Here is a 19,504-nt window from a genome sequence, read left to right on the forward strand (position 1 = left end):
TCAAACTAAACAAACAATCATTGACCCCATGCAACAAACTAGTTCGAGCCGTTGGCGGATCCACATTACATTGTTCTGGCTGGCTACCAATGACTTTCACAATAGACAATCACACTACTACTCAACCGCTATACATTTGTGAAAAAGTTGACAGAATTTACGTCAGCCGTAAAGGGTGTACAGAATTGAACATTCTACCAGAGACATTTCCATACCCCATGACAGCAACCGTTTCCTCCGTTGACACCCTGCCAAGTAATCTACCTTAACGTCCAGAAAAATTACCTTTTGAACCCACAGAGGAAAAAAAACTCAAACATTACCTATTAGAACAATTTTCCAAAACTACGTTCAACAGAGACGGACCATTTCCGTCCATGGATACGAAACCTGCCCACATCCATATTCAACGTAATGCGAAGCCACATGTTCGTCATAACCCCATCCCAGTGCCTTTCCACCTTAAGGAAGCAGTCAAGAAGAGTCTGGACGACGACGTCAAAAGAGGCATTATAGCACCGGTACCGATCGGAACACCAGTCGAGTGGTGCACCACCATGGTCACAGCCAGAAAGAAAAACGGCAATATTAGACGGACAGTTGACCTCCAACAACTCAACATACAGTGTAAACGTGAAACTCACCATTGTCCCTTCCTGTTCCAACTCGCATGTCAAGTACCTCCCAATACCAAGAAGACTGTCTTGGATGCAGTTGACGGATATCATTCTGTACCAATTGATGAAGAGAGCCAACATCTCACGACTTTTATAACTGAATGGGGACGATACAGATATCTTCGTATGCCCCAAGGTTTTATAGCATCTGGTGATGCCTACGCCAGTCGTTATGATGACATTATTAAAGATGTACAACAAAAGGTAAAATGTGTGGATGATACTCTGTTATACGACTCGTCAATCACGGAATCCTTCTACCATGCATGGGATTACCTTCAACTTTGTGGGGAGAAAGGAATCGTCCTCAATGCTGAAAAGTTTCAATTTTGTCAAGACACAGTTGATTTTGCCGGACTTAAAATCACACCAAATGGAATTGCACCCTCTGAGTCAATACTGAACGCTATAAAAAACTTTCCCACACCTAAAAACATTACTGACGCTCGCTCATGGTTTGGGTTAGTCAACCAAGTCGCTTGGGCCTACTCTATTGGTCCAGTAATGCTTCAATTCAGGGAACTTGTGAAACACAAATCGAAATTTTATTGGGATGAGACTTTGAACAAACTTTTTATTGAATCAAAGCAATTGTTAATCGCAAGTGTTGGTGAAGGTATTCGTTCGTTCGACTATAAGCGCACAACTTGTTTACAAACTGATTGGAGCAAGGACGGTTATGGGTATTTACTACTACAACAGCATTGTAAATGTGATACAAAGAATGCACCTGTATGCTGTCCAGACGGATGGAAGCTCATCTATGCAGGCTCAACATTCACATCTGACTCCGAGAGCCAATACAGCCCAACAGAAGGAGAAGCACTTGCCGTTGCCTGGTCACTCGATCACGCCAAGATGTTCGTCCTCGGCTGCAACAACCTGATCATCACAACAGACCATAAACCATTGCTGGGTATTTTCAACGATCGGGACCTCAGCTCAGTAAAGAATCCTCGCATTCAAAAGCTAAAGAGCCATTCCCTCAGATTCAGATTCACCATCCAGTATTGCCCCGGAAAATGGATGCGTGGACCCGATGCCATGTCCAGGAACCCTGTCAGCGTAGCTTCCATCGACTCATACAAGGAGACCATGAGAGTATTGCGTCAAACGACAACTACTGCTACCATGACAGAAGATGATCGAAATCCAGACATTGATTCAGAAGTCAATGCCATTTCCGCCATCAATATGTGCCAAACAACTGACCATGTTCAACTCCTTACTCTCGATCAGATACGTCAACATGGATCAACTGATACTGACTACTCATCACTGCTACAAACCATCCAGGACGGCTTCCCAACAGCCCGTGAAAGCCTACCTGCCAATCTACGACCATTCTGGGAAGTTAGAAATCGTCTATCGCATTGGAATGGTCTCATAATGTTAGACAAACGCCTCGTGATACCCAAGAACCTCCGTCATCAGATCCTTCAAGCGCTTCATTCCGCCCATCAAGGATGCACAGGTATGCAGGCTCGAGTCAACGATTGTATCTATTGGCCGGGAATCAACAAAGATATCCAACTGGAACTGCCTGTATCATTTCGGACCCAATGAAGCCACCAGTTCCACCCTGATATCCACTTGTCGCACCCTCTTCACTAACTACGGCGTTCCAGAAGAATTCAGTTCAGATGGAGGACCTCAGTTAACCGCAAACAAGTTCCAACAATTCTTATCAGATTGGGGAGTCAAACACCGTCTATCATCAGCAGAGTACCCCCAGTCTAATGGCAGAGCAGAGCTAGGGGTGAAATCTGCAAAAAGAATACTACTCGATAACTTATCACCAAATGGCACGATCGACAACAACAAGGTTTCTCGAGCAATCTTACAATACAGAAATACTCCTCTACCAGATCTCAAACTCAGTCCTGCCCAAATCCTATTTCACCGCCAGCTGCGTGACCACATACCCACACACCCATCCCACTATCAGCTTCACTCATCATGGGTGATAGACGCAAGACAACGGGAAGAAGCATTCTCCAAACGAAACCATGTCATCAGTGAGAAGTACAACAGACACGCCAAAACATTACCGTCCCTATCAGTTGGAACCGCTGTCGTCATCCAAAACCGTAGTAAGAAGCATCAACGCCGATGGATCCGCTCTGGGATGATTGTAGAAACACTCCCTAACAGACAATACAGAGTCAGAACCAATGGCTCAGGGAGGGTGACACTGCAAAATCGTCGCTTCCTTCGACCAGCAACATTTGTATCACCAACAGCACTACCCACACCCACCAATCTGATTCCAGCCTCACCATTAGAGACCACTCCTCCAACTATTCCTCATCCAACAGTTCCTATGCCCGCTCAGCCAGCACAACCAACACAAGCAATAGTTACCAGATCGTCATCAAATATCCTACGACGATTAGCATCTCATAACGCGCCTGGCCTCTTGGAACAACAACCACTTGCTCCCCGCCGATAGGGGAAAGAGCCAATGAACTGTATATAAAGAAACGTTGAACTGTATATAAAGAAACGTTGAACTGTATATAAAGAAACGTTGAACTGTATATATAAAAAGAAACTGAACACTATCTACAGTGACCATGACCTCTCCGGGAAGGGGAGATGTTCAGATTAGTTTATATTCTTCTTTCTTTTCATTTAGATCTAATGTATTACAAACAATATATTTAGATGTGGCCTTAGCCATCATTGAAACTAATTCGTTTCCTTCAATTACCTTTCTACAAAAGCCTCTAGAGAAAAACAACACAAAAAAATGGCGTCAAGATGCGAACAGCATGTTTAATTACTTCTTAAAATTATGTACTTTCAAGATGCTTTAAAAACACATTTGGTTGTGATTATGGGATGGTAAAAGTTTGATTGATAAACTTGGTTGAAGTATCAAAACAAATTTGCTGTCAAAGTGATTTAACAGTAAGTCAAAATACAGGCCAGATATCAACAATCCCATGTTTTGACCAATCGTCCCAAGTTAGAGCCGTTGACGGTAATCATTTTACTTTTCCATCCTCATCTTTGCAAAAAATCAGCCAATCAAGTTTGTTTTGCTTGATTTTAATTTGATCAATAATCAATGAATCGATGAATTTATTGCATATCGATTGATTCTGATAATCAATAAGTAATCAAGGTTATTTTAAATCTGTATCGATTGATCATTGATTGTTTTTTTCATCAATACAAATGCAATATTTTGTTGCTCTCCACTGTTTGGTCTCTGGTAGGTAAAAAGCCTGTTTTTGCCTGCATTTTCCAGTTTTTTCATGTGTTTATCTGGTATGTACAATACACAGATTTTCAACACCAGACTTTTTTCCTTAGTTTTTTATAGCGCACTGGGTGCAAAGGACTGATTTACAACCCATCTAGTGTTTGGATTGTCCTGTGTGCTAAAACGTTTTCTTATTCAACACCGGGCATTTTTCGTTTTGTGTCTCCAGAAATCTGGGTTTGCAGAGTCATATGTGTAATCAAGCCTCCCAAAAAAATCCTGATTATAGATTAACTATTGATTATCAGAATCAATCTGGTGTATAACCATTTTGAACATCCCCTTAAAAAATGAAAGAAAACAAAGCAATCAACCCGACCAGTACACTCTGCAATTTTGAGCTCCATTGTATGTAAAAATTTCTTTTAAACAAAAGAAAATAGTCAGTGATCAAAGAAATTTACTGTTAACTTGAATTGCAATAAGTTGTGGGCTTTTCAAAGTTTGTAAATATGAATGACAGCTTTCATGAACTAAATCTTGGTAACATTTTCAACTTTTCCTCAACTTGCCCATCTCAAAATGAAAAAGAAGAAGAAATTTGGGGCATCACAATGAAGCGCATGACGTCAACCGCGCGGCAAATTACATGCTTGTAATTTGTTCATTATATTGGGGCAGTGGGTGGTTTGGCGGTGGGTATTCTATAATTCTCCAATCGCTGTCAGCCATTTTGAAGGAAAACAAAAAAATTAAAAAGGGCGTGCTAGCAGTGAAATTTCATTTGTCATGGTCTCTGTTGCAGAAGTTTTGGCTCATTTGTGTTGTTGAATGAATGAGTTTATAGACGCAAAATACAACGGGTGGGTCCTATTGTCAATGTGGAGAAAGCACTAATCTAAAAAAGATCTGCCCAACACTTCCTGTTTTTCAAATTTCCTTTTTTAAGACAAAAATATCAGCACCTGAAAAATATCTCTATACTAATTGCAGTTCAGTCCCAAAGAATGTCTCTCCTATACTAATTTCAGTTTAATCCCAAAAAATATCTCTTATATACTAATTTCAGTTCAGTCCTGAAAAATCCCCTAGAATCTCAACCCTTCTATCTCATTATCATCAAAATAGTTTCATTTCATCCACACTGGCTTGAAATTCCCAATCTTAATTCTATTCTATTCTTAGAGATAAATAAAGAAGTAAGAAAATGTCATTGAACCTTCCTGAAGAATTATTAAATTTTCCAATCTACGTATGTGATGTATGTGGTAGTTGGTTTTCTTCAAAGATACAGTATGTCAAGCACACTCCGACACATTATGAAGAATGCGGTGAGCTAGATAATGAAATCATTCAGTGCATAACATTTGCAAACGAATTCACAAATTTGAAATGTCTGGTGGAACCTGGGTTTATGGAGCACATGATCACAGATAGTATGTTGAAATCCAAAGACAATTCTCATGAAAATTCTACATTAAAGAATTTCGTTACTCCGAAACAAAAAAGACCTTTGGATGATCAAGAAATAACAGCAAAGCCAAGAACTAATCAGACAAAAGGAAGAACGAAAGAAAACACAGCAAATCAACCAATTACAACAAAATTTGACAAACCAAAGAAAGAAAATATACCAAAAAAGAAAACCAAGGTTTCGTGCAAGCAAATGCCATTACCTGCGATGAGTTTACAAAGAAAAGCTAAATCTTCTTTCCTGGAAAAGGTAAAACTTTACAAAACATTTTTAGTTTTTTATGTTTGCTTTAATAGGCAGTAGGGCATGTCCTTCATATACAGGTGTGTATCACTAATCGGTTGATTTGGTAGTGACATTTCTATTGAAACTTGCAAAATCTTGGGTTGGGATACAAAGTTAAAGCTTCAACTTTTATAATTTTTCAATGGATAAATTACATTCACTTTAGAAGTTTTAAAGTTTTGCTGGGACCATGCACGTATAAGTGTATGGGATTTTAGATGGTTTGGGCTTTAAACATTAGATTAGATCTTAATTTGAGTCTGCCCACCTCCCAACAATAGCAAGTTTATGTATGTGTGACAGTTTACTACTTATTTTCTAGATCCTGATCAACTGTAGGCTGCACGCATACCCTCTGATATGATTTGATATAGGGGATGCGTATCGTCTAAAATATTTCTGTCCCAACTTACCCCCGTCTTTTCTTTTTTCTTTTTTGATTATGTGCCATAGCAATTCTTTTTTAATTTCGCCTAAGCGAAAGTATTACGATAGGCATGGTGCGATATCGGACGAAAATTTAGAAAACGAAAGTACTTGATACGGTGGACAATCTCACTAAAATCAATTTACAAATTACATATAACCACGGAAGATCTTCGCAGGATTTCTTTGGATTACGTCATTATATCTTTGTGTCTTTAGCTTCACAGTTTTGATTTTTCTTTATTTTCTTATAAGCATATACTTTATAAGAATCAAATCAATAACTCTTGATAGACGGTGATATACCTTTTGATAATTAGTTCTTATAAAGTAAACAAGGGATGGGCACAATATGAGCATATTTATTTTTCTTATAAGCATATACTTTATAAGAATCAAATCAATAACTCTTGAGATACGGTGAAATACCTTCCGGTAATTAGTTTTTACAAAGTAAACAAGGGACGGCGCACAATATGAGCATATTTATTTTTCTTATAAGCATTTATTTTATAAGAATCAAATCAAACGCTCTTGAAAGATGGTGATATACCTTTCGGTAATTAGTTCTTACAAAGTAAACAAGGGACGGCGCACAATATGAGCATATTTATTTTTCTTATAAGTATATACTTTATAAGAATCAAATCAATAACTCTTGATAGACCTAGACGGTGATATACCTTTCGGTAATTAGTTCTTACAAAGTAAACAAGAGACGGCGCACAATATGAGCATATTTATTTTTCTTATAAGTATATACTTTATAAGAATCAAATCAATAACTCTTGATAGAAGGTGATATACCTTTCAGTAATTAGTTCTTACAAAGTGAACAAGGGATGGGGCACAATATGAGCATATTTATTTTTCTTATAAGCATATACTTTATAAGAATCAAATCAATAACTCTTGATAGACCTAGACGGTGATATACCTTCCGGTAATTATTTCTTACAAAGTAAACAAGGGTTGGTGTACAATATGAGCATATTTATTTTTCTTATAAGCATTTACTTTATAAGAATCAAATCAATAACTCTTGATAGATGGTGATAAATCTTTCGGTAATTAGTTCTTACAAAGTAAACAAGAGACGGCGCACAATATGAGCATATTTATTTTTCTTATAAGTATATACTTTATAAGAATCAAATCAATAACTCTTGATAGAAGGTGATATACCTTTCAGTAATTAGTTCTTACAAAGTGAACAAGGGATGGGGCACAATATGAGCATATTTATTTTTCTTATAAGCATTTACTTTATAAGAATCAAATCAATAACTCTTGATAGACGGTGATATACCTTTCGGTAATTAGTTCTTACAAAGTAAACAAGGGATGGGGCACAATATGAGCATATTTATTTTTCTTATAAGCATATACTTTATAAGAATCAAATCAATAACTCTTGATAGACCTAGACGGTGATATACCTTCCGGTAATTATTTCTTACAAAGTAAACAAGGGTTGGTGTACAATATGAGCATATTTATTTTTCTTATAAGCATTTACTTTATAAGAATCAAATCAATAACTCTTGATAGATGGTGATAAACCTTTCGGTAATTAGTTCTTACAAAGTAAACAAGAGATGGCGTGTAATAAGAGCATTTCTTTATTTATAAGCATATACTTTATGAGAGTTTTTAAAAATTAAACAACAATTATTATTAAATTGGTCTTATTGGACCTACCTGGAGGTCCTATAAATTAACCTGTGTTCGTCCGTCCGTCCGTCCGTCCGTCCGTCTGTTACCAACTTTTCTCGGGATTGAATCATAGGAATCTTTTGATTTTTGGTACAAAGGTGAAAAATGGTGGTGGGCAAAATGTGACGGAGCCCGATTTTCTAAAAAAAAATTTTTTGGGCAAATTTGGGCCAAAAAACGGCTAAAAAACGGGGTTTTTTAGACTTTGTGAAAAATTGGATCATTAATTTTTTCTGATTTTTTGCATGAAAGTAGGGTACCATCATAGGTAAAAGATGCCTGAAGCAGATTTTTGCAAAAAAATTTTGTTGGCTCAAAAAACGCATGTTTATCTATAAGAATCACTTGTAATAAGCATACATCAATGTTCTTAGTCAAATTACTCAATTTTTATATGAGAAAGATGTTTTTTTTTGCTCATGAGGCCTTACTGTTGAAGAATATGTGTGTTTAGACAGGAAATCTGGGTTGCCTGGCGTGTTTTTATAAAAAAACTGGCCAAATTCGATATTTTTTTATAAGCACATTATCAATTACTTAGGTATTAGCTTTTCTCGAGATTGGCTCTTTCATTCTTTATGATTTATTGCACAAACACGCATAACTATAAACCCTCGAATGTAACGGAGCCTGATTTTCGAAAGAAAATGTTTTTGGGCAAATTTGGGCCAAAAAACGGCTAAAAAAGGGTTTTTTGGACTTTGTGAAAAATTGGATCATTAATTTTTTCTGATTTTTTGCATGAAAGTAGGTAAAAGATGGCTGAAGCAGATTTTTGTAAAAGAAGAATTTTTCAGCTCAAAAAACGCATCTTTATCTATAAGAATCACTATTAATAAGCATACGTCAATGTTCTTAGCCAAATTACTCAATTTTTTGATGAGATAGATGTTTGTTTTTGCTCACAAAGTCTTGAATATGAAAGAATATTTCAAGAGCATGAAATTTTGGTTTCTAAACGTTTTTTTTATAAGAAACAAACGACTAATTTTAATAGATCGTCACTATTTGTGTTCTGAATGATTGTTTAATGGTCACGTCACGTAGATATCGATTATAAATGTGTTAAATGCACAACCAGGTAGGTCCATAAAAGTATCACTTGTTTTTCTTGCGATTTTAAGCCTCGTTGTTCTTGTTGTAAAATTGTTTCATCAAGGCTCGATGTAAAGTAAATTTCAGATTAGCTTCATCTACTTCTTGTTTTTCCCATGTAGTTCAAATGCTAGGCGAAATTTTCGACTTCAAGTCGTCTTGTTTCTTTTTTCAATGAATGAAAATTTATAATTATGAAAACAACAGCACAATGACTTCATTTTTTTCTTTCTTTGATTGGATGTGACGAAATTATGTAAATTTATGCAAATTTTGGTTACCCCAAATTTGAAGTAACTCTCGGACGAGAATTTTATACACGATACGCATCCCCTATAACAAAATAAACTCTGGGAATGCGCGCAATCTAGATAAACTGAAGACGACAGTAAATCAGCACTTTTACCGTTCTCGATTATGCGGGTCAAATCTACAAGTTATTCCAAATCGTTTCAGCCACACGGTCACCCTCAAAAGTGCAAATGCATAAACTTGCTATTCCCTTAACAATAAAGGACTAAACCTTATTATGAAAAAGTTAACCTGTTGTGGTTAGAGTTATGCAAACTTTTGATTTTGTATCTGTGTTATTTTCTTTAGGGTCAACAAAAGGACAAGAAGATTCTGTTTGCAAAGCAATGTTTCGTTTCTGAAGATTCACCAGGTAATATTTCTTAAATTGACCTTTTGCTTTTCTTACGAACAGAGGAGGGAGGGTCATAAAGTTAGTACCGTGGTGTCATGTGAATTGGATGAAATCACTTAGTACTCAGGTGTACTAACTGCAAAAAGGTGGCCCCTTGCTTGCTGAATTTTGGTACTAACTGCGTGAAAAACGAAATTTTGTGAGGACATTTTCAAAAAGAAAACATCGTATAATATTCTAGAAAGTAGATTTTTTTCCAAATTTTCAAAAAGTTTTTTTTTAAATGTTAAAAATGATTTGTAGATTGTCATAGAAATTCGATATTCTAAAATATTCAAATTTCTTGTAATTTCCTATTGAAAATCTTTTTGCTATTTTCAAGGGTGGTGTATGTAAATTTGACCCAAAATTCAGTTAGTACTAACTGTACTACTGTAAGTGTACAAAGGGTGGTGGTGTTGCTAACTTCTTGCGAAAAAGCAGTTTTAGTAGGCTCAGTATCTTGTACTAATTGCTTGACGCCCCCCTGTTTCGAAAGACTTGAAAGTTTTTTTTTCACTACTTTTATTGGCTATACTATACTATTTCAGCTTTTGTCATGTTAGTAGTATTCTCTTTGCACTTATAAGACGTGCTCTGTTGTTTTATTCTTTTTCTAAGGGTGTAAGCTTTTTATCCTAATAAATTCCTTTCGTGATGTTTGAGTGTAATTTTTCTTGATGTCGTGATATTTTAGCACCGCTCTCTAGTTAGCGCTGCCGCCGTGACTGAAACTCCCTCTTAAAGGATATCAAACCATTATTTCGTTGAATTGTTAGCGACTTAAACTCAAATTTGGCAATGAGAGGGCTGCACCGCCCTTGAATAAGGAATACACCTAAAATCAAAAAAATTGAATAAGCGCCACGGTGCTCATTTGAGGAAGTACGGTTTGTGACAATAGTAAGTGAGTTGTGGAAAAATTCGAGATCAAGAAAAAACTTTTTATTTTTATTCAGTTCAATAGATCCTTTAATTCAATACTTTAGAAGGATGAACATAGAAGCTTATTCAATTGACAGCAATTGATATAAAAATATTACATGACAAAATTGTATGTTAGCTTTGTTTTGAACTCTTTCAAGTTATCTTTATACCGGGTGCGCCACAAAAAAGTTTCTCTCTTTAAAACTGATTTTCTAGAAATTTAAAAATTATAAAAGAACCATTCCTATTTTATTGAAAAGAACAAAGATAAACTTAAATTTTGATGGGTCATTTATTAAATTTGATTTATTAGATCAAAAGTTATCCCCAATTGAATAAAAAAGTTACTTTCAGAAAGTGCTCGAAGACGTTGAAAATCGACCAATCAAATTTTGATATAAATATTGGCAATCGCAATAGCCTTTACATGATTAAAATCATTTTTCAGTAATTAAACACATAAATTTCGAAACTGAAAAGACAAAAGGGTTTAAAATCTTCATCAAAATCACTTTAATTTACTTTCAAGGAAAGGTTCCTCAGATTTTTTGTTTTAAAGATTGTATAAAGTCTATGTAAGGCTGGATGTATCTCAAAACCCATATTTGATGTATTTTTATGAATTTTAACGTATTTTTGCCTTTTTCGACAAATTTCAGCCTTTTATTTAAATTCAACCTTTCTTTTGTATAACAAAAGGCCATTTAGACAGCTACAATCAGGGACAAAATACTTGGCACAAAAGGGAAATTCACCGGGGTGTTTTGAAACCACAATCGATTTGTAAGTGCTCTAAAGTAGGTTCGAAGGGTAGAGTTTTAACTCTGAGTTTTAACGCTAGACTTAGAAAAAATGGTCCAGTAGGGCTTGAAATATAGCCTAGAAACCAATAAATCCCTCCCAGATCGAAATACTCGATGAAATCAAGTTGAAGGCCTAAAAATTTACATTCTCGCTCGAACTTCAATTTTCGAAAAATTGTAAATTAGCCAAAAGTGCCAATATATTATGACACTGATTGTAGTTATCATTTTTAAATGACTGAAACGAAGATAATGATGTATCATGTGATTATGCTTCTGTTTAATTTGATAGGTCGATTTTTAACGTCTTCGAGCACTTTCAGAAAGCATAACATTTGATCTAATGAATTGAATTTAATAAATGACCCATCAAAATTTAAGTTTATCTTTCTTCCTTCAAATGAAATAGGAATAGTTTTTTCAAAACTTTTAGATTTCTAGAAAATTGGTTTTAAAGAGAGAAACTTTTTGTGGCGCACCTGGTATATATATAATATATCTCCAGGACCTTTTTATAGAACCTTTAAAAGTGAAGCAAGATACTTTTAGAAATATTTCCAAAAATATATTCTCATTTACAACAAGTATGTATATGTAGGTCGCCATTGTTATTCCCATTTGCGAATTTACCACAACTAACATGACATCCAATGCGTGAATCTCCAAATGTGGTCACTTTTATGTAACTAGGAGTATGTGAATACGTTTTTATAGCGTTCATATACCCATGGTGAGCTTTGAATCCTGGAGGACAGGGCCCGCTCTTGAAAATACAATAGCTTCTGGTGGCCAAGTGGATGGTTTGTTAACGTCAGCAGAAAGTTGGGATATTTGTTGGCTTTGCTGTGAAATTTCGTCTTGGACGGATTGAGTTTGGGTTTCATTTAATCCAAGTTGAATTGTCAAAGTAGACAAATTTTGTTTCGTTTCAGTTAGGTTTTTTGTAAGGTTGTACACTTGCAAATTAAGGTTTTGGTATTCCCTTGACATGGTCGCTAATTTTTGTTCCAACAAGTCTTTGTTTTCAGAAATCTCTGAACTCTGCTGATCAATGATGCTTTTCTGATTTGCAATTTTCTTAGTCAATCTTTCAATTCTTGATTGATTGTCCCTTATGTAAGTGATGGATAAAGCACTTACAAGACTCAATAAAATGAAAATGAATAATTTAGTAGAGGTACTGGATCTCTTTGGCTCAACATTCTGTAGTGGAGGCTGTTGTTGAATGTTAGCTAATTGGTTCTGCATCACTCGTATCTTTCCTGCTAGATCTTTTAAAACATTCTGATTGGCTAATGCAAGCTCGTCTTTAATCTGATGATTTGGAAGGTTCGGTCGAGAACCTGCTGCATTGTCCAGATTGCCACGTAACTGATCGTTTTTCAGTATTGCTTGATTATTGCCAGCTATATGACAACCTCTTCTTTGATTCTGTAAGTCAATAGCCAACTCTTGTGCCACCTCCATTGCCGTCAATTTTCGCACTATCTTTCAAACTAAAGTCTGTCTCAAAATAATTTGTAGCAAGAGAAAAAAATGGCTGTAACTTTTGATAGAATTCGAATCAAGTTGCGATTTTGCGCTCGTTAAAAAGATATTCTTGAGTGGAATATTATCAACTAAAAAATTTGGAAAAAAACGGAAAATGAAAATGAAAAATGAAGAAGAAAAGTGATGATGATCTAAGATTGGAGAATCACTCCTGTGAAAATGGTAATTATACCACATTTCTACAAGAAATTGATTTTTTTCTTCTTCATTTTTCATTTTCATTTTCCGTTTTTTTCCAAAATTTTTACTTGATAATATTCCACTCACGAATATCTTTTTAACGAGCACAAAATTGTAACTTGATTCGAATTCTATCAAAAGTTACAACCATTTTTGTCTCCAGCTCAAATTATTTTGAGACAGACTTGATAACATACATGCTCACTCCTTAATTATTACCTCTGACAAGTGACAAGAAAAACCTTAATATTAAAGCTTTTCTCTTATATCTGCTTATATAGCGTTTAAAAAGTTCCTCTTTAAACCTTTCCGTACATTACAAATGCTGTAAAACGAGATGTATTTATTTTTCTCTTTCTAAAAGTTATTTACAAATGATCAACAAGTGTTGTCAAGATTATCTACTATTATTAAAGCGCGGAGGTATAAAGAAAAACAGGAGATGTATTTTATTATAACCAAGCTCGCCCTACGGTTAAAAAATTTACGAGGTTTGCATGATCATAATCTCATATATAATGCATTTTTAATGAGCTCTTTTGTTCATTGGTGAAATCCTATTTACTCATTTCAGTGTTGGAAATTAGTTGAGACGAGATCTGACATCGGTGTAAGAAAATATTTGAACTAAAAAGGGCCTGCAATCTTTCATCAAATGACAAATTTTTCGATCAATGTTTTCTTCAAAATGAACTCTATTGCTTAATACTTTTCTCCAAAATTCTCCAGTGACTTTTTGCCTAAAAGGCGAGTCTGAAATCGCGTGTTCTTATAAAAAACTTTCCATTTTCTGGCTTAAGAAAATATTATTTTCAAAAGAAAATTTAATGGTTAACTTAATGGGACATATACTTGTTTTTGAGGCTAAGTTTTATTTAATTATCGTATATAAGAAGGCTAGAAATCTTTAATACCGATAGTTAGAATGTTCAGAGACTTCACAGCAAACTTGAGTTCTAGTAAAAAGTCTTATTTCATCAGGCGAGCTTAGAATTTCTTTTGATACATTTTATAGAGGAAAGCAAAAGACTTTAATAATCTCAAATCCTATTCAGGTTTTTTAGGGTAAGCTTTAGGTTTTTGGACCTACCCCGGTGGATTGGATTGAATCATAGGAATCTTTTGATTTTTGATACAAAGGTGCAAAATAGTGGTGGCCCAAATGTGACAGAGCTCGATTTACAAAAAAAAAACTTTGGGGCAAATTTGGGCCAAAAAACGGGTTTTTTGGACTTTGTGAAAAATTGTATCATTAATTTTTTCTGATTTTTTACATGAAAGTAGGGTACCATCATAGGTAAAAGATGGCGCAAGCAGATTTTTGCAAAAAAATTTAGTTGGCTCAATAAACGCATATTTATCTATAAGAATCACTATTAATAAGCATACATCAATGTTCTTAGTCAAATAACTGAATTTTTTTTATGAGATAGATATTTTTTTTTACTCGTAAGGGCTTACTTTTAAAGAATATGTGTGTTTGGACATGAAATTTTGGTTGCTTGGCGTTTTTTATAGAAAAACTGTCCAAATTCGATATTTTTTTGTAAGCACATTGTCAATTACTTAGGTATTAGCTCTTTTCGAGATTGGCTCTTTCATTCCTTATGATTTTTTGCACAAAGATGCAAAACTATAAACCCTCAAATGTGACGGAGCTCGATTTTTGGAAGAAAAAATTTTTGGGTAAGTTTCAGCTAAAAAACGGCTAAAAAAAGGTTTTTTGGATTTGTGAAATATTGAGTCATTGATTTTTTGCATGAAAGTAGGTAAAAGATGGCTCAAGCAGATTTTTGTAAAAAAAGAATTTGTCAGCTCAAAAAACGCAACTTTATCTATAAGAATCACTATTAATAAGCATACATCAATGTTCTTAGCCAAATTACTGAATTTTTTGATGAGATATGTTTTTTTTGCTCACGAAGTCTTGAATATAAAAGAATATTTTAAGAGCATGAAATTTTGGTTTCTAAATGTTTTTTTATAAGAAATAAACGACTAATTTTAATAGATCGTCACTATTTGTGTTCTGAATGATTGTTTAATGGTCACGCTCACGTAGATATCAATTATAGATGTGTTAAATGCATAATCAAGTAGGTCCATAAAAGTATCACTTGTTATTATTATTTTTCTAAACAAAGAAAATGTCACCTTAGAGCGCGATGGTTTCAGTTTTCTGGAAACCTTATTTATTAAGCTGTGAATTTTTCTGATAGTGGATTGTTTTTATAAAGAAAAGCGTTTAATAGCTTTTTTATTTCTTTTTCAAAAATCTTTTTCAATATTGTTGATAGTTTCTCTTAATAGATATGCTTTCATTTTCTTTATTTTTGTATTTTGACCAGTTATGTCTTATGTGTTTCATTGTTTCAATGTTCATTGATTAGTTTGATAACCAGGTAAATCCATAAAAGTATCACTTGTTGTACCTTACTTTGCTATTGTTGTTTGTTGTCTTGCTAGGTTTGCTCTGTTTGGGGGTAATTTTGCCCTGTTTCAAGGTAATTTTGAAAGTCGAGGGGGTCAACTGATGCTTGTTCGGGGACTAGACCTCCACCCCCCCATATTCAAATTTTTCTGGACAAGCCCATTCCATGATCATCATTCAACACAGCATGGGTTTTGTTCAAAAAAAGTCCTGCATTGTTGTTTTCATCGAAAGCGAGGACCGGAAGAAATCTAAGTGCACAATCGGTGTCTGCTGAATCCTGAAGTATAAAGTTTCCTTCTTCAAGTTGTAAACGCCATCCGAATCATGTACGAGAATACGTCTGCAGAGGGAGAAGCAGATAAAAACCGGTGTTCTTCAGGGGGATCCCTTAGCCCCCTTTTTGTTCATTGTTGTACTGGGCTTTTGCCCTTCGTGTTTCTATTCTACAAAGTGACGGGATGATTCTCAAACGTCGTAGAGGTAGACGGGTTCCAGCGGAACGTCTTATACAGACCTAGACTACGCGGACCACATAGCCTTACTTGAGGACACGTTATTAGCATGACAAAGCCTTCTTTTAAAGGGTGAAAAGGCTTGTCAAGTTGTAGGTCTATTTCTCAACGCACCGAAGACTAAATACTTGCATTTTAATCCATCGATGGAGATGGAACGCGTTAACGACTTCAAATATCTTGGAAGTTTCACTGACACCGCCCATATGGATGTGAGAATTGCCCAAGCATGTAGTGCGCTCAACAGTCTTCAAAATATATGGAAGGCGCCCATCTCAATAAGTTTTTAAAGCCAGTGTTGAATCCACCCTCCTCTACAGCTTTGAATCATGGTCACTGAATGTCGCAAAAACAAAACATCTTGACGGTGTTTACACCAAGATGCTCCGTACTGTCTACAATCTATCTTGGAGAGATCACTAAACGAATGCATTTGTATATGGATCACTTCCAACGATATCCGAAGCCAGTTTTATGCTGACGACTAGCTCTGGCTGGTCATACAGCGTCCCAGGGCGTCTACTAACCTGGGTTCCAGAAGAGTCAAAACGCGTTGGACGGCCCATAATCACCTTGAAAGCACTCATTCAAGAAGACACTGGTCTCAAGGGAAAACGATCTGTTAACAGCAATGCAAAACCGATAATCATGGAGGATGAAATATGTCCAACGTTAACCTAACGGTCGATACAAACGTATAAGTACTAACAAAAAGAGGTACGGGGATACACAGGGTAACCTTTTCACTAACCCCGTTCTCAGTAGGGTCGCAAAACATTTGAAAATCTCCTCATGCCCTTGTAAGAACACAACATTGTCCTTTCTTTTTTGAAATGTTTTGGTATTTGGTTATCGTTTGTGAATTTACTTCACGGACGGTTACAGTATTGATTGTGTAGAAAGATCACTCAAAAGAACTTCAGTTAAGTTTAATTATTATCCATATAGCGGTCATTAAGTAAGCCATTAAAGATTCGAACGGCGGGCGGAATTGAAGGGTTCTATGACTCAAATAGTCATACCCGCGCTGAGAAAAATAAGGCGTCGCGCTTCAGAGGACTGAAATATCATTAACCGCCCTGGTTACAGGGCGATAACGTCATTTGCGGCCCGCTCGGAACTTTATTTAAGTCGTTGCATTGAAGCGGTGAGACTAAACCGACGTCAGAAAAAAACACTTTTTGGTCATTTGCGGCCCGCTCGCAAGGGTACTCAGAACTTGTTGAAGACATTGCATTGAAGCAAAAAGACTTGGCTGACGCTAGAAAAAAACGTTGTTTGAATGTCCGATATGGATAATAATAGTAATAGCGTTAAGTTTTCGTTCGTTGTTGTCATTAATTCTGCCCTTGCAGTTTGATTATTAGCCCTCTAGTGCCATTTGCGCCCTCCGCTTCGCGTCGGGCCCAAATGACACTCTCGGGCTAATAATCAAACTGCGCGGGCAGAAAATAACAACAACGACCTCAAACTGAACGCTATTGTTATATTAAAACTAATGACAAAAATAGCGAAAGACTGATCTAGATTCATATTGCGAATTAATATTCATCATGACTTCAACATCGCGAAAAGTAGACAAGAGACGTTGCGAGGTGGTATCATAGAGAACTTGCGAAAACGAGATATTTCAAAAGTGACTTAGGACATCACGAAACGTTGGAAAGCTTGCACCTAGAAAAAAAATCTTTTTTCTCATATTTAACTCTCTTTTCTTTCTCTCGCAGATGTTACAGACCACCACGAAAAAAATCAAAGTTTCTTCAAAGATCAACAACTGAATTATAATTCCATATTCGCCAATAAAATTCAAGTGCAACGTGTTACATAAGCTGAATGAATCGGATTTTCTAGTTTAAAACGCACTGATCTCTAACCTACTCGTATGGATCGAAGTATAAGTACAATAAATCGAAAGTGTGTTTTGTTTCGAGACGAATAATCTGTCATGTTGATTTCATTTCTGGTTAACAGTACTTTTAGGCTACATACGCCTCCTAAACAGTTTAAAACGGATGAAAATCGGCAACGCATCATCTATTTATCATTCTGGCGGGAAATGTTTCTTTTGTTGCGGTAAGAACATCATGTACAAGTATTGACATTTCTCTTCATATCTCGTTCTATGTAACAGATAACACTTCGAATAGACGGCCCCTTCTTTTAAGCCCCCTCCCTGAAGGCGACACATACTTTAAATGCCCCTTTCGAATAAACGCCTCTCCTTATTGAAGGGGCACTTATTTGAAACAAGTAGCTGTATTGGAGAGTCGTATGGAGAAAACTTAAGTGTGCGTTAATAGTTGTTTTCTTTCAGTATTCAAACTAATTTTGACGCACTTTTTACATCTCTAAAATGACATATTTAAACTGAAAGATAATGAAAAGGCAAAATAAGGTTAAAGATTATTTAATCTACGCCCCCTCGAATTAACGCCCCTCCAAAAATCCAAAAAAATTAACGAACGCCTTGGGCGTTTATTCGAAGTAATACCTTTAAGTTTCAATCGAGTGTATTTCTAAGAACATTTTGATAGTAAAACATTTATTTTCGACTTTTATTATATTTTTGTTCTACCTAAAGATTTTCCTTTTTTTCAGTGTTAGATATTTTTTAAAGAGTGTATAAAATATGATGTAAAAATTTTGTATATACATGCAGATATGAAAAAAGAAAAGTATGATTCAGTTCGCTTACGTCGACCTCAAGGTTCTAAAACTCTATAAAACTAATCCCTTTTTATCTATCACTGTGTCTCACTAATAACATACTGCCGATTGGTAATGTGAAGGTTTCACAGACTTGCACATCAATAGACTGTTCGAATCTCAAGCACTTTCAGGCAGGGTGCTAGGGAAATATATCATTCTCTCTCTCAATATGGCTGTTAATCAAAGTATCGATTGACGTCAAAATCTTTTAAATTACCCATCTTTCGATTAGTTTAATGGGCTAACTTTTCGCCGTTGATCTCATCCACAAAATTTTAAGATTTCGCGGGAACTAAAGTTCGTGGGTGAGGGTTTTTTTAATATCTCTACTTCTATACAGCTTGACCTCAACGATTGCGTACTTACCACAGATTTCTGTAAAGCCTGAGGGGCTAGATGTCGTGCTTTAAACTCTCCCACGTAAAAAAAATTGAATATCGCAAAAAATATTGCTGTTATTGTTTTCGAAAACCCGCGAAGCTTCTTATTGGTCAAGGCCTGAAACTATTGTAATGTCACTGGTACAAACTCTCGCGATTTTTACAAGATAAGTATGCCTACGTCTACTTAATAATGTCGAGATATGTAATTTATCCAATATATCTAATTTCCGTCCGTAATTCAGAATGCAAAGATTAACTAGGGGTTTTTGTTTTCGAAGTTTTCAAACTACAGTAGGGCTTACTCTTGCACGCCAAAAATGTATTGACAAAGCGGGTTATCGAAGGTTAGTTATTTTCGACCCCTCTGAATTTTTACTCTCGAAACTTTGTAAATCCAACGTTTTTGTAAGAACAAAACTTCTGTGGCCAAAAT

The 19,504-nt window shown here is 35.6% G+C and overlaps 1 protein-coding gene across 2 annotated transcripts; it reads left to right on the forward strand.

The window, feature by feature from the left end:
- Positions 1 to 5,078: 5,078 nt before the first annotated feature.
- LOC136801011 (uncharacterized) lies at positions 5,079 to 18,685 on the forward strand. 2 transcript variants are annotated; one of them, XM_067057633.1, is made up of 3 exons: positions 5,079 to 5,611; positions 9,485 to 9,548; positions 17,704 to 18,685. In XM_067057633.1, exons 1-3 carry the CDS (start codon positions 5,096 to 5,098, stop codon positions 17,805 to 17,807), a joined length of 684 nt encoding a protein of 227 aa, XP_066913734.1. In that variant the 5' UTR covers positions 5,079 to 5,095; the 3' UTR covers positions 17,808 to 18,685. The 2 variants fall into 2 exon arrangements, with proteins under 2 accessions (XP_066913734.1, XP_066913735.1); XM_067057634.1 differs by lacking the exon at positions 17,704 to 18,685 and adding an exon at positions 16,048 to 16,751.
- Positions 18,686 to 19,504: the final 819 nt, after the last annotated feature.

Source organism: Clytia hemisphaerica, unplaced genomic scaffold, assembly GCF_902728285.1.
Source record: "Clytia hemisphaerica strain Z4C2 unplaced genomic scaffold, Clytia hemisphaerica genome assembly, whole genome shotgun sequence".
Lineage (NCBI taxonomy): Eukaryota > Metazoa > Cnidaria > Hydrozoa > Leptothecata > Clytiidae > Clytia > Clytia hemisphaerica.